This window comes from Herpailurus yagouaroundi, unplaced genomic scaffold, assembly GCF_014898765.1.
Source record: "Herpailurus yagouaroundi ecotype Mexico unplaced genomic scaffold, PumYag 77, whole genome shotgun sequence".
NCBI lineage: Eukaryota > Metazoa > Chordata > Mammalia > Carnivora > Felidae > Herpailurus > Herpailurus yagouaroundi.
The window spans coordinates 62,459,287-62,473,876 of NW_024412388.1; the positions used below are offsets into that span (position 1 = coordinate 62,459,287).

The 14,590-nt window shown below is 35.4% G+C and overlaps 1 protein-coding gene across 3 annotated transcripts in view; it reads left to right on the forward strand.

Moving 5' to 3' along the window:
* Positions 1-14,590, forward strand: part of TNNI3K (TNNI3 interacting kinase) — a 292,001-nt gene that overhangs the window by 19,764 nt on the left and 257,647 nt on the right. For all 3 annotated transcript variants that reach the window (XM_040470642.1, XM_040470643.1, XM_040470644.1), the window contains exon 5: positions 13,041-13,151. In XM_040470642.1, coding sequence (XP_040326576.1) covers positions 13,041-13,151 — 111 coding nt within the window. The remainder of the gene's footprint in view (positions 1-13,040; positions 13,152-14,590) is intronic.

The following is a 14,590-nucleotide window of genomic DNA, read 5'->3' on the forward strand; positions in this document are numbered from 1 at the left end:
TTTACATTATTAGATTCTAAAGAGATGAGAATATGTAATCCTAAAAACATCAAAGTAGTGAAATCTGCACTTATATCAATGAACTCCAAACTTTTTTATCATAATCCATATAAAATTAGCATCCTCAAATGCATATATTTGTTTTTAAATTAAAATTATGAACAAAAATCATAAATTTGTGGGTGTAAATCCATCTTTCGTATATCCTTTTTGATAATATCAAAATATTTTGACAAATTTGTTTTCAAATATGATTAGATTGTCATTAATTTTGCCTGGAAATTTGGCGTACAAAAAGCTCAGATTTTTAGAAAGAAAAGTGCCAGCTCTGCCATTTTCCTTCCCTTCTTCTTATATTAATAACATACATATCATCTCTGATGGCTTCACAGGAATCTTTTAAAGATAGCCTCCTAATTTTTTTAAGGATAAATTCAGATAAAATTAGATATTAAAATCTATAAATCTACTTAATTTAGCTCACATAGCCATAATGCATCATTATGTACTAATTGCTAAAAAAAAGTGAGGAGCAACTCTCAGCTTATCTACATTTGGAATTATAAGTATTTATTTATTAACTTTGGGTATTGTATGTGACACATGGCTCACTGATGTATGAGCTGAGAGCTGAGACCACCAATATAAATTTTCATGTTCAATATTAGTAAAATTTAATTATCTTTATTTACAAATAAAGATAAATAGAATTTCTAAATTTTTTTTTGCATATTAATTTCTTACTAGATACCGGTCATATTTGCATCCCACTTTAAATGGAGTATACTTTGGTTAAATTCCTAGCGATGCTATTGCTGGGTCATAAGGTAGTTCTATTTTTAATTTTTTGAGGAAGCTTTACACTGTTTTCCAGAGTGGCTGCACCAGTTTGCATTCCCACCAACAGTGAAAGAGGGTTCCCATTTCTCCACATCATTGCCAGCATCTATAGGTTCCTGATTTGTTCATTTTAGCCACTCTGACAGGCCTGAGGTGGTATCTCAGTGTGACTTTGATTTCTATTTCCCTGATGATGAGTGACCTAGACCATGGGGGAGGGAAAGGGGAAAAAAGTTACAAACAGAGAGGGAGGAAGGCAAACCATAAGAAACTCTTAAATACAGAGAACAAACTGAGGGTTGATGGGGGCTGGGGGAGAGGGGAAAGTGGGTGATGGCATTGAGGAGGGCACTTGTTGGGATGAGCACTGGGCATTGTATGGAAACCAATTTGACAATAAATTATATTAAAAAAAAAAGAATGTGAAAAAAAACCTGTATAAAATTCTCCAGTGCACAATAAATGAATATAAATATTTAAAAAAGAAATAAATAAAAATAAATGGGGCATACTTCTTTAAATGGTATCTAGGTTGTAGTCCTAAAATGAAACATAAGACTCTGGGGGAAATCTTGAGATTTCTATAGTTTCAAAAATCTTAAATAAGAATTTTAATGAACAAAACCATATTATACCATCTAATTAATCTCACATATATCTTTCCTTCACACAGGCAAACCACTTAAAATTTCTCAAGTGAAAGAAAAATCGCATTTTGATTAGTCAACTTTTTTAAAAGCATTTTATGTGATGAAAGCAGGTGTTGAATGGTCATTTATTCCATCCTACAGATTTCTAGCAAGATCTCTTTCCAATCATTCAGAAGAAGTCATTTAAATATTTATTACAAAGAGGAAGGGCATAGGAGGGGGGTATTTAATTCAACCTATGACAGTTTGGCTTACTAGACCTAGGTTCTTATTACCACAAAACAATGCCTGACAGAAAGCTCTGTGTTTTCTATTCATGGTGATCTATAGCCTGGAAACTGTTGAATCTTTTTTTTCCAATGTTTTTTTCTTCCTTAACATGTGTATTGGACTGCAAAATTGATATTTTTTTCAACTATCCTAAAATCCAGGTCACAAAGCATGTGTTTCATAGTTTCTGAATCCTTTACATAGATAAGATTTTATCCGTGTTAGTTCTATTCTTATTTTAGATTGGATTATTCCATGTTGTGGGGGCTGTCCTGTGCATTTGTAAGATGTTTAGCAGCTTTCCTGGCCTCTAGTCTCTAACTGCTGATAGCCACTGCACTCATCCCCAGTGTGACACCAAAAATGTCTGCAGACGTTGCCCCTGGGGGACAAAATCACCCTCTGTTGAAAACCATTAATTTAGAGGACAAAGTTAATTGATATTTTTTAAAAAAGTTTTTTTTAGCGTCTATTCATTTTTGAGAGACAGAGAGAGACAGAGCTCGAGCAGGACAGAATCCGAATCAAGTTTCAGTCTCTGAGCTATCAGCACAGAGTCCATAGCGGGGCTTGAACTCACTGACTGAGATCATGACCTGAGCTGAAGTTGGATGCTTAACTGACTGAGACACGCAGGTGCCCTGATATTTCTTTAAATCCAAGTTACATTTTAATTGAATGGTTTCTTCATTAAAGAGAGCATTTTCTCCAGAAGGGAATTGGCCAAGATAATAATAATAAATTTCTTTGGAAAAAAAAGAAACAAAATTCATACCCACAAAAAAAAGAATCTTATTTTTTGCATACTTAACTAAACTTTATAGTTAGTTGCAAGTTTTAAACATTGTTTAATACTTGACTCTTACTTTAAGGAACCAGAAAACATTTATACCCACAAATGAGAGTAAACATTAATATTTATATTCATATCTCTTCTTAATAATCCAATATATTTCATAATCTCTAAATGAACATATTCTCAGTAAAACATTGATAGGATTTTAACTGAAGACACTAACACATGCTTCAATTCTTATATTGGCACTATTTCCTGGAGAATCTTCCCTGACCCCTTCCAAGTCTGGATTAGGCATCCCTCCAATGTACTCTTGTAAGCACCCTGTACCTTATCATATTGTGAACGATTCTGTATTTCATTTCTTGGTTATTTCTCTACATCTTCCTCTAGTTTAGGAGTCACAATCTTACATGCTTGCAGGAATGATGCAGGTAACATAAATGAATTAAGATGATAGTGATATGACAGAGTTAAATGGGAACTAACACTCAATGTTTCTGAGACACAAGAAGTGGTGGAGACTTTGGAAAATTAGAGAATTTATGCTCCATGTAAAGGGAGTAGTAATTCATCTCCAGCCAATCATTGCCAACTAGGAATGTAAGCCCAGTATTGCCCCAAATTTCAGAGAATCAGAAATTATATGAAGCTTCCTGATATGCAATTTCCATTCTTTCAAATTTTTAGCTGTGTTATGCAGGCCAAACCATATATATCCCTCCCCTCTGCACCCCCCCACCACCTGACTTGTGGCCTGTTTGTAATCTCTGGTAAAATTATGAGCACCACCAAGGCAGAGACCGGATCTAAATTGCTTATCATTGTAATCTAAATACTTAGAACAATTCCTGGTGTATATTCATCAATAAATACATGTTGCATAAATAAATTAGTAAGTTATAATTCTATGGTGACTAGGAAAAAGAAAAGCACTCCAAAGGAGGAAGAATTATGTTGACATTGGACAAAATATGGTTCTATTTTGGCCATTATAAGTGGAAATTAGGAAATTGTCATATATATCTCTTTAAGGGATATATTAGTGAATTTGTGGGAATAGAAAGTGCAAAAATGGATTGGAAATAAATGGAGTTGGGAAAATGTAGGCAATGAATATTAATTGTTCTTTCAAAAGGCAAAAGACTGGGCAGTGTCTTGAGGAATGCCAGAATCACAGAAAGATTTCTACAATAGAATGTTTTTGATCTTTTTTAAGTTTTGTTCCTTTGGATAAACATCAACACTCTCCTTTTCGAAAATAAATAAGCGTTAAAAAAATTAAGAAAAAAAACAAAGGGAGGGTGCCTGGGTGGCTCAGTCGGGTAAACATCCAACTTCAACTCAGGTCATGATCTTACATTACAGTGGGTGAGTTTGAGCCCTGGTATGGGCTCTGTGCTGACAGTTCAGAGCCTGGACCCTGCTTCAGATTCTGTGTCTCCCTCTCTCTCTGCCCCTCCCCTGCTCGTGCTCTCTTTCCCTTTCAAAAATAAATATACATTTAAAATTTTTTAAAAAATCAACATTCACTGCCTGTTTAGATTTTTTTTAATTTAAAATAATTAAAATATAAGTGAAAACAAATTAAAGAAATTATAATATTCAATTTGCTTTTTCAAACAGCATGTATTTGCATTCTCCCAAATTCCCGGAGATTTTGATTAGCTCCTCCCTATTAAATCATCACTATATTATTTAAAAAGAGAACAAGTGCATTCAAAAGCCAACTGGAGGAAGCCCATAGGAAGTCATTATAGAAAACAGATGTGGAAGGGTCAGCAGAGGTGATGAGAAAAAAATAGGTCAAAAGCAAATTTGGAGATATTACCTTTAGTACAGGTACTCAATCTAAGAGTGGGTTCCTTCTCTTTTTTTCTTTTTTTTTCAAAATTTCAAGCAAAGTCAAGTGCTTCTGCCACACTGATACCTTTAATAAGTGATATCTTTTGTGAAGATAAATTCAGAATTATTTCAACAAGAGGTATGTAGGTGTGAACTTTCATGAACAGTTATTTTTATACTGATTAATGGATCCTTTCACTGGAGCTGTCTATGACGCATGAGGCAGCTCTAGTCCATTAAACTTTAATGCTTGGAACTAAATATATTTCATACTGAAGCTCTGCATAGTCCCTTGCCCTAAAGTAAACCTTAATATTCTTTGAAGTCTACAAAACTTCTTTATTAATTTTTTCCCTACTAACACAAACAGGCTATAATAATTACTGGGCTGGCTAAATTGTGTTGATACAAAAAAAAATACTTAAATAAGCACATTATTAAAATATTTATTTCTATACCCCTGTTTTCACACGCAGAAACCCAGTCTTCTTTCCAAACCCAGTTCAGGTCTTCCTTGTTAACTTGATGTGACATTTCAGGGACTATCTGAATATTTGCATTGGGTAGGGTGTTACAGAAAACAATTTAGCCTAACTTACATCTTACAGGTGAAGAAATTGAGATATTTCATGATTAAATATATTTAGAAATAGAGTGGACTATGATGTAAGGTGAATGTTCTCAAAGGTCAGTCTTTGAGGTGATACGTTTAATATTAATATATAAACTTGTAAACATTTTGAGTTTATAGACATTCATGTATACATTATACAATTTGATCCTGTTGCAATGCTATAAGATAGATACAGCAGATATTAGATTCCCTTTTTACAGGTGAAGAGCACTTGGTCAGGGCTTATACATGAAAGGCAAAAAATTGAGAGTGGATTAGTTGGGGGTGGAGGGTAATATGTCATATTGAGAAAAGCATACTATTTAAAATCAGAAGATTAAGTTCAAATCCCAGTTCAGCTTTGATTTAAATGTACATTAAATAAATGTATTTTATGGTATGGTGTGCCAGTTGAGTTCTTGAAAACCAGGCTCTGAAAGGGATTTTGGAGTGCAAGAGATTTATTTGGAAGTGACACCTGTGAAAAGGAAAGGAAGGTAGTAGAATTAGTCTGGGTAAGATAGTAGAGTTAGACTTGTTAAAATCTTTGCCACCCCAATGGGAACCTCAGGGCAAAAATTGCCTATTAGAGGAGTATCACTAGAGTGGCTAGGTCCTTCTACCATCAGCTTTCTCAGTCCATGACTGGGGCCACCTTGGAAAGATAGTGATCTTCTTGGCTCTACTGCTACAGTGGATCCTGAAAGAGCTAGCTAAGGCAGGCTTTCAGCTAACCACACTACCAGTACACTCTTCTTGAAGGGAGATCTGAGTGGCATATTTCTGCATCTGCCATGCAAGGGGAAATATCCATGATTCCATAATAAATGAAAAAGGGAGATTACTTACCTCTATATGTAGTATGAGCTCAATTGTATACATATTAATAATAAAGATTATGTGTCAAGCATTATGCAAAAATGCATTACATTTTTTTATTGAGTCCTCACAACTCTATCAGATTGATATTATGATCTCCACTGAATAGAAAAACACTCCATAACCTACGAAGTTAGGGGACCATGTCCCAAATGTAGAAAGTAGCTGTCAGTATGCAAACACAAGTTTACTTTGTTGTGATATTCTTTGCTCTATTTAGTTTCATGAAGGTTTGTACCTAGGGAAAAGAATGGAAGGAAATAAACACATAAATGATAATAGTGATTATATGGTAGTACTACAGGTTATAAATTGTTATTTATTCCTTTACTTTCTACATTTTCTATTATGACATATTCTAGTTATCTGTTGAGGCATAACAAATTACCCCAACCTTAGTCCTCTAATACAACAATCATTTAATTATTCTCATGGATTCTCAGTTCATAAATTCAGACAAAACACGGGAGGGATGTCTTGATTCTTCTCCACTGTATTTAGGGCCTCAGCTGAGAAGACATAAATGACTGGTGTACTCCATCAACCAGGGAATTGGAAACCTTTGAAGGCCTCACATATCTGGTGTGCCTGGACTAGAATGACTAAGTCTGGCTTTAGCTAGGTCATTTGATTGGAAAGCCTTTATGTGATCTGTCTATGTGGCCTGGGACCTAGTATAGCCTGACTGCCTCAAATTAGTAAGACTTCTTGCATGGTAGCTAACAGCTTCAAGAGCAAGTTTTCCAGAAAATAAGGAGGAAGGAATGTGGCTTTTTATGACCTAGACTTGGAGGTCATAGTTTACTTCTACCACACTCTTTTGGTCACAACCCACCCAGATTCAAGGGGAAGGGCCACAAATTTCACATCTATACGGGAAGATCATAAATTAATGTGTGCCATGTTTTAAAACTTGCAGAACACATATTTCCAAATCAGAAGAAAGTAAATTTTAGACATTAAAATTCCCAGTTTAGTTTTTATTCTGAAATAGGATTGGCAAAACAAAACAAAACAAGTGTGTGTGTGTGTGTGTGTGTATTTAACTTATGTAATTTGGTGGTAGAGAATCTGAGCTCTCTAACACTAATGGTTACTTATTTTTGGCTTTATCCATAGTAACAATCACAGAGCTAACAACAGGCAAGATATTAGATGCTGTGTTAGAGTTTTATGCATAATACAAAGTTGGAGTTGCTACCATTACAAAAAGCTTTCACCCATTTACTTAAATCTTTGTAGATCTATTGTATCCTGAATCCTATTTTTTCAAGGATTTCCTGGACAGATTTTTTTGTCCAAGCCTTACTCTACCACATGTGGATTTTCTTTTTCTTAAAAATAAATATTGTATACATTAATGCATTACAGAGGCTTATTTGCCCCACACTTCAGAATGCTTCTGTGTTCCACTGAGTAATAATGATGTAAATTTGGCTAGACAGTGCATAAGGGAAAACCTGTCCATTCTCCAGAAGACTATTCCCTATCCAAGGCTTAAGGGTCATTCTTTTAAAAATTTGCCATTAGATCCTTGTTATGTATCATAGAGCAAGCAATTAATAAGATCAGCTTTATCATATTTAAAATTTACCTAATATTATTAATTTGTATGAATTTTTTTCTGGGAGCTGTGTACCATATTGCTGAATTTTAAAGTTCTTCCATTACAACTTAAGACTTCTGTAGAGGAGGGGAGAAATATTTGGGACTTGTCACTTAAATGCAACAAAATACAGCAAAAATCATCCTCTCTTCGATATTGGAACAAAGGAAAGATCGGCACCATGGATCGTCAAACATGCAGCATGGAATTTGGAGTCAAACAGACTTAAATTTGTATCTAGCTCCAACACTTACAAACTAAGTTTCTACAATTACTTCAAATTCTTTGAGTCTGATTGTTATCAGGTATAGTAGAGACAGTTCTATTTTTCTCATAGGTAACTTGCGAAACTTGAAAGAGATTATGTCAAAACATTTTACATGGTACTTAATCATAGTGAGCAAATTTTAAGTAGCAATGATTGTTTTGTTACATTCTCTTTAGCACAGCTTGGAAAGAGAAAACTTCTATTTTTATCGCATTTGGTAAAAAAAAAAAATTTAGATCAATCAGAGATCAACTTAAGAAATCCAACCAAGATATGAAAGGATAATTTAGTACTTTGAACTGACTCAACATTTGACTGTTCTGGAGAAATCATGACAGGGCACCTGGGCTCAGTCATTAAGCATGTGACTTCGGCTCAAGTCATGATCTCACAGTTCGTGAGTTTGAGTCCCACATCGAGTGATCTCAAGCCCTGCTCCGGGTGAGCCCTATTTCTCTCTCTCTCTCTCTCTCTCTCTCTCTCTCTCTCTCTCTCTCTCCCCCTCCCTCCCTCTCTTTCTCTCTCTGTCTGCCACTCACTCACTTTAACCCTCTCTCTCAGAAAAAAAAAAAAATCATGACATACTTTCTCTTACATTCCACAAATTTCAGCTAAATAAGAAAAAATATATAAAAATAGTTGAGATTGGGGTGCCCGGGTGGCTCAGTCGGTTGAGCGTCTGACTTCAGCTCAGGTCATGATCTTACAGTTTGTGGGTTCGAGCCCTGCATGGGACTTGGTGCTGACAGCTCGGAGCCTGGAGCCTGCTTTGGATTCTGTCTCCCTCTCTCTCTGCCCCTCTCCCACTCATGCTCTGTCTCTGTCTCTCAAAAATAAATAAAAATGTTAAAAAAAATGTTAAAAACTTTAAAATATTAGTTGAGATTACTAGAATCTGCCTGATAAATATTTTATAGATTCCATTTTTTACATATAATTATTTTAATATAGTCTAGTACAGTGCTTGTCAAAAGGTAGATATTCATTAATACATATTTGTCAAGTTAAAGAGTATCCATCTTTCTACTGATTTGTATGAGTTCTTCATATATTAGATACACAAACCACTTGTAAATTTTACATATTACAGATGTTTCTCTAATTTTTCATTTATCTTATTGTATTTTTAATTGCTTTATTTGCCTAAATTTATCATATTTTTCCTCTACTTTAAAAAATGATTTTGTGCTTAAAAAGACCTTCTCCACTTCCTGCATTGCCTACCAATCTGCAGAGAAAAACATTCTAATTTTTCATTTACCTCAGAGACTACTCCTGTCTTTAGCCTCACCATTTAAAATTAAAAGTTATTGATGAGGTTGGAATTAATTCCCATGATTTTTTTTTGTTGTTGTTTTTATTCCTGGAGAAAGCAGAACTCATAGACATTTCCTGTTTCCAGTACTGCTTTAGAGTTTTCCTATGTTTTATTACTTTGATTATTTCAGTGGGTAACTAATGAATCAGAGGAAATGAAGTTGTGGGGAGAAGGCAAGGGGAAAGGAGAAACAGAAGTTAGATGATGGGGTCAAATCACTTGCTTATTTGGAAGCTTTCACTGAGGACCAAACTGAGCTCCAGTCTTCTTTGTCCAACGGTGATAAGTTTATTGAGTTATTATTTTTCCAGGTACCTTTTAAGTACTTTAAATGTATTATCACATCAGTTGTGAATGCACAGTTTGTATGTGTATCACATCAGGAGATGCAGTTAATGTCCTCTTTATTGAAAACCAACGAACTTCATGTGAAGAGGTTATGTAACTTGCCCCAATTGACACAGTCATTGGCAGAGCTGGTATTCTAACTAGGGAGGTAATTCTAGTACCCACAGTCTTAACCTTATGTTGTAAGTGTCTCAAACTTAACATGTGACAAATTAAACATCTTATTTCTCCCCCAAACTACTTCTTCCTAACTCCTCCCTAGCTCATGTCATTCTGTTAGCTATTGCACTTGGGAAAAATTCGAACACCAAATACCCTGGTCTGCAAGACTCTATGAGATCATGTGGCTTTGACCTCTTCTTGAACATTATTTTCCTTTCTTGATTTTTTTTTAAACCTTCTCTTCAACACTGGCCTTCAAACACACTAAGTTTATTTCCATCTTAAGAAATTATATGTTTCACACTAGCTGCTCCCTGGCCTTTAGTGGCCATCCTTGAAATTGTAGCTTGGATTTCTCCTTTTTAGTATTTACTACATATCTCAAGTGCACATTTAGCTCAATGAAGCTTTCCCTGATTACTCAGTTTAGAGTAGCCCCTTTATCATTTGCCTGTTTTCCCTCATAGTCATTGGTACTGTATCATTCCATACATTACTTTTTATGTGTTATCTCTCTACTCTTACATACACACAGTAAAAATATAAGCTCCATGAAGGCAGAAATTTAACTGTCTTACTGCAGTGTCTCCACTGCTCATAACAGTGTTTCACATACTATACATGCTCAATAAATATTTGTTAAGTATATGAAAAGTGTATTGAAAAGGAGAATAATGTCATAAAAACTGTGTGTAAGAATATTTATTTGGTAGCAATATGGAAAATGGGCTGCAGTGGGAAAAGCCTTCATCAAGGAGACTAGTTAGAAGGTTGTAAAATGGAGGGTGATGTTAGAAATGAGAAGAAATATAGGAAGTACTAGTAAGTTAAAACCAGAGGAATTCTGAAACTGATTGAGTGGAAGAGATTTAAAGTCATTTGGAGTAAGAAAATGTCATTAACAAGAATAAGAAATACTAGAAGATGACAGATAACACTGGGGAAATTATGAATGGTATTTAGAAGAGCAATTTTGAGGGGCGCCTGGGTGGCGCAGTCGGTTAAGCATCCGACTTCAGCCAGGTCACGATCTCGCGGTCCGTGAGTTCGAGCCCCACGTCAGGCTCTGGGCTGATGGCTCAGAGCCTGGAGCCTGTTTCCGATTCTGTGTCTCCCTCTCTCTCTGCCCCTCCCCCGTTCATGCTCTGTCTCTCTCTGTCCCAAAAATAAATAAACGTTGAAAAAAAAATTTTTTTTAAAAAAATAAGAGCAATTTTGAATTTTTAATTTGAGATGCTATTGATAGGCAGGATGCATAGAATTTGGACTTAGAAGATCTGGACTAAAGATAAAGTTATCTGGTTGTGTAAGAATTACCAAAGGTGGCATTTGGAATGAGAAAGTAGCTTGGGCCTAAACTCACTTTTTGGAGGCAGACAGAAATAAAGAAGAGGCAAAGAGAAAGAAATCAGGAATATATGGTTTTAAGACAGCAAAAGAGGTAAGGATTTTAAGAAAAAAGAGATAATCTGACTATAGAGAGGAGACGGAGGATTGACATTGGATTTGGTGAACAAAGTTACCTTCTGAAACTTGAGGAGGTGATTCAGGACCATGGTGAGTCCTTATGTCTGAGGTGGAAGAAACTAGCATAGTGATTTCTCTTGATAATGTAAGGCAAGGACAAAGGGAGAACCGATGGTGTGAGAAAGAGCAGAATTCAATGTGTAAGGAGTATAGTGAACTCAGTTGGGATTATGTAAGATTTGTGTATACATGGCTAGGGATTACTAAAGAAATGAAATCGGAGCTGTCAACAGTGAGCAGCAATAACTTTATTCAGAAGCTTGGAAAATGAAGCAAGGATAGAGATAACTGTAAGAATAAGCTTCAGTGGAATAAATTTGTTTTGTTCTATTTGTTTTGCTTAAAAGAATGGAGAAGAGGAACCTGGGTGGCTCAGTCAATTGAACGTCTGACTCTTGATTTCAGCTCAGGTCATGATCTCACAGTTCCTGAGATGGAGCCCTGTGTCGGGCTCTGTGCTGACAGCACCGAGCCTGCTTGGGATTCTGTCTCTCCCTCTCTCTCTGCTCCTCCCCTGCTCACTCATGTGGGATTCTACCCCTCTTTCTCTCTCAAAATAAATAAACATTAAAAATAATAAAGAATGAAAAAAAAAACAAAGAATGGAGAAAACTTAAGTCTCTATTCTGAACAAAGGGAGCCAATGGAACAGTAAAGAAACACAAAATCTTTAACTTACTTAGTAGAACAGATATACAGAGTAGAGAATTTTGAAACTATAACATTAATTTTGCTATTTGGAATTCTTTACCAAAGTTTTTTCACTTTTTTATAATTTCTCCTAGACCTTCAGTTATGTATAACAGGATTAAGAAATCAAACTTTTTTTTTTTAATGGGAGGATTTTCTTAACCAACAGTATTTGAAATAATACTTTCATGCATAAATGCAGTGGTCTATCCCATGAAGACTTGACTTTCTTGCCACAGAGTATGTTTGAGATGTTGGTGGGTCAAATATTATACAGAAGTTGTGGTTTGAATTCTTTCTTCGAGTGAGAAATAATCTCACTCAAAAGAAAGAAACATGAAGACCTTTCTTTGCATTCCCTTCCAGCTGTGGGGTTTTATGAATATGTGACCCTCCATATCACTCTTTTGAATGTTCTGACTTATAAAATAAGGTATAAAATAGTAACTTTTCATAGGGTAATTTTAGAAAATATTTTTTTTATTTTTATTGTTTTATTAACCATCTTTGAAGTCTTACCATATACCAGGTTTAAATAAGTTAATGCATCTGAAAGGTTAATTACATAATAAAAATTCAATGAATGTAAATTGCTATTAATATTGTGAAAAAGTTCCTTGTCTCTCCAAAGACAGAAATACAGTGCAAATAATAGTATGAGGAAAGTAAGGACCCCTTTGGCCATTGCATAAATTATTCTAACTTAAAGGCCTAAATACTACTTCAAACATTTTCACTGTTAAAATAAGTCAAGTTAAGAAAGACACTACTGATTGATTATATGTAGGCCCATGACACTATGTGTCATTAATTATGTATAGGTGCTATGACACATATGCAGAGAAGAAACAATTACTGATTACCATGAAATAATCCCCTGCAGTCAGTCCAATACCACAGTTGCTGGAGAAAGCACATTTGTTGGAGTGACCTACACGTAAGATTGAGTTGAGTTTTCAAGAACCTCACCATAGGTAGTGTCCTTTCTATCTTTCATGGTCAAATGATAGAGGATTGATTGTAACTGAATAGCCCTGTCATTTGGTCCTACATTCAACCATCTCAGAGTTGCTCTCTGCTGTCTCGTGTGCTCTTATGCCAGAAATCACACTTAGGTTTTCTTTGAGCACCTGAACTGGCTGACAGTTAGGGATCAATATATCCTGTTGCACAGTGTCCAAACCTGCTATTAGTAGAAAAGTAACACTAAAGATGTGTTTCCTTACAGGACAGTGCAGAATTGATCACTTCCCTGCTTCACAGTGGAGCTGACATACAGCAGGTTGGTTATGGTGGCCTCACTGCCCTACATATTGCTACAATTGCTGGTCACCTGGAGGTAAGTCTCACCTTGGTCACCTGTAACAAACCTGACTCTTTTAATTCTTGTTCTTAACTGTTTTTAAAGGCTGGCTTTTAGGAGCTGGTTTATTTTTTAGCTATTGAACACATCATTTATTTGGAGGGTCAAATTAAGCTATATAAATGTTCTTTTGATAGTCAATTCAGTCTGTTTTGTAACAATGTAATCAAACACCAATTAATATAAAGATGGCTGGGTACACACAGGCTATATAGCAGTGATTAAGAGCATAGGTTTCGGGGACAAAAAAAAAAGAGCAGAGATGTTGGAGTCAGGCAGTTCATTTTCCATCACTTGCTGTGTTTTCCTCAAGCAAGTTACTGTACGTCATGATATCTCTGTTTTCTTCATTTATAAAATAGAAATAATGGGGCGCCTGGGTGGCGCAGTCGGTTAAGCGTCCGACTTCAGCCAGGTCACGATCTCGTGGTCCGTGAGTTCGAGCCCCGCGTCAGGCTCTGGGCTGATGGCTCAGAGCCTGGAGCCTGTTTCTGATTCTGTGTCTCCCTCTCTCTCTGCCCCTCCCCTGTTCATGCTCTGTCTCTCTCTGTCCCAAAAATAAATAAACGTTGAAAAAAAAATTAAAAAAAAAAATAGAAATAGTAATAGGCCTATTGTAATGATTAGATTAGACAATCCATATAAAGCACTTTTCAGATTGCTTCATATAGAGTAAATACTCAGTAAAAGATCATTCATTCATTCACTTATGTATTAGTTGATCTATTAAGCATCAGTTGTGCTGTAGATACTGTTCTAGCTCCGAGGTGAGAGTAGCAGGAAAGACAGGAAAGATTCCATTTTCTTGGAATTTAGTTGTAGAAAATGAGACAGACAATAAAAGAAAGAAAATATATAACATCACTAGTGAGTACTAGAAAAATAATAAAACAAAGTAAAATGAAAACAGAGTGGAGAAATGGGAACCATTTAAAATAAACTATATGGTAAAACTGTATATAAAATATATATGATAGCACATGCAAAGGCCCTGTGGCAGAAAAGACTCAGGTGTGTCTGTGTGATATGAGTGAGCCAAAGTTGTTTATGTGGTATGAGCTAGAGATAGAGTGATGGAGATTGAGATCAGGTGGATGCTTACAAACCAGATCACAAAATATTTTAAAGCCCATGGGAAGGATTCTGAGTCATGTCTTAGATTTAATTGTTGAAATATTGATTTCATACATACAAAGCACTTTCATTTGTATTACTTATTTAATTCACTCACAAATTCTCATGAAACAATTTTTAGCAACAGTGCCATTTGATAGATATAAAACCACTACTCTTGTATAGTAATTGTCTTTACATATTGCAAATCCACTGAGAAAAAGAGCCATGTCTGGAATCCTGGTCATTTTTCTCAAAATTTCACACTCTATTAGTTATGGTAACCATGGTACCTTTATTAT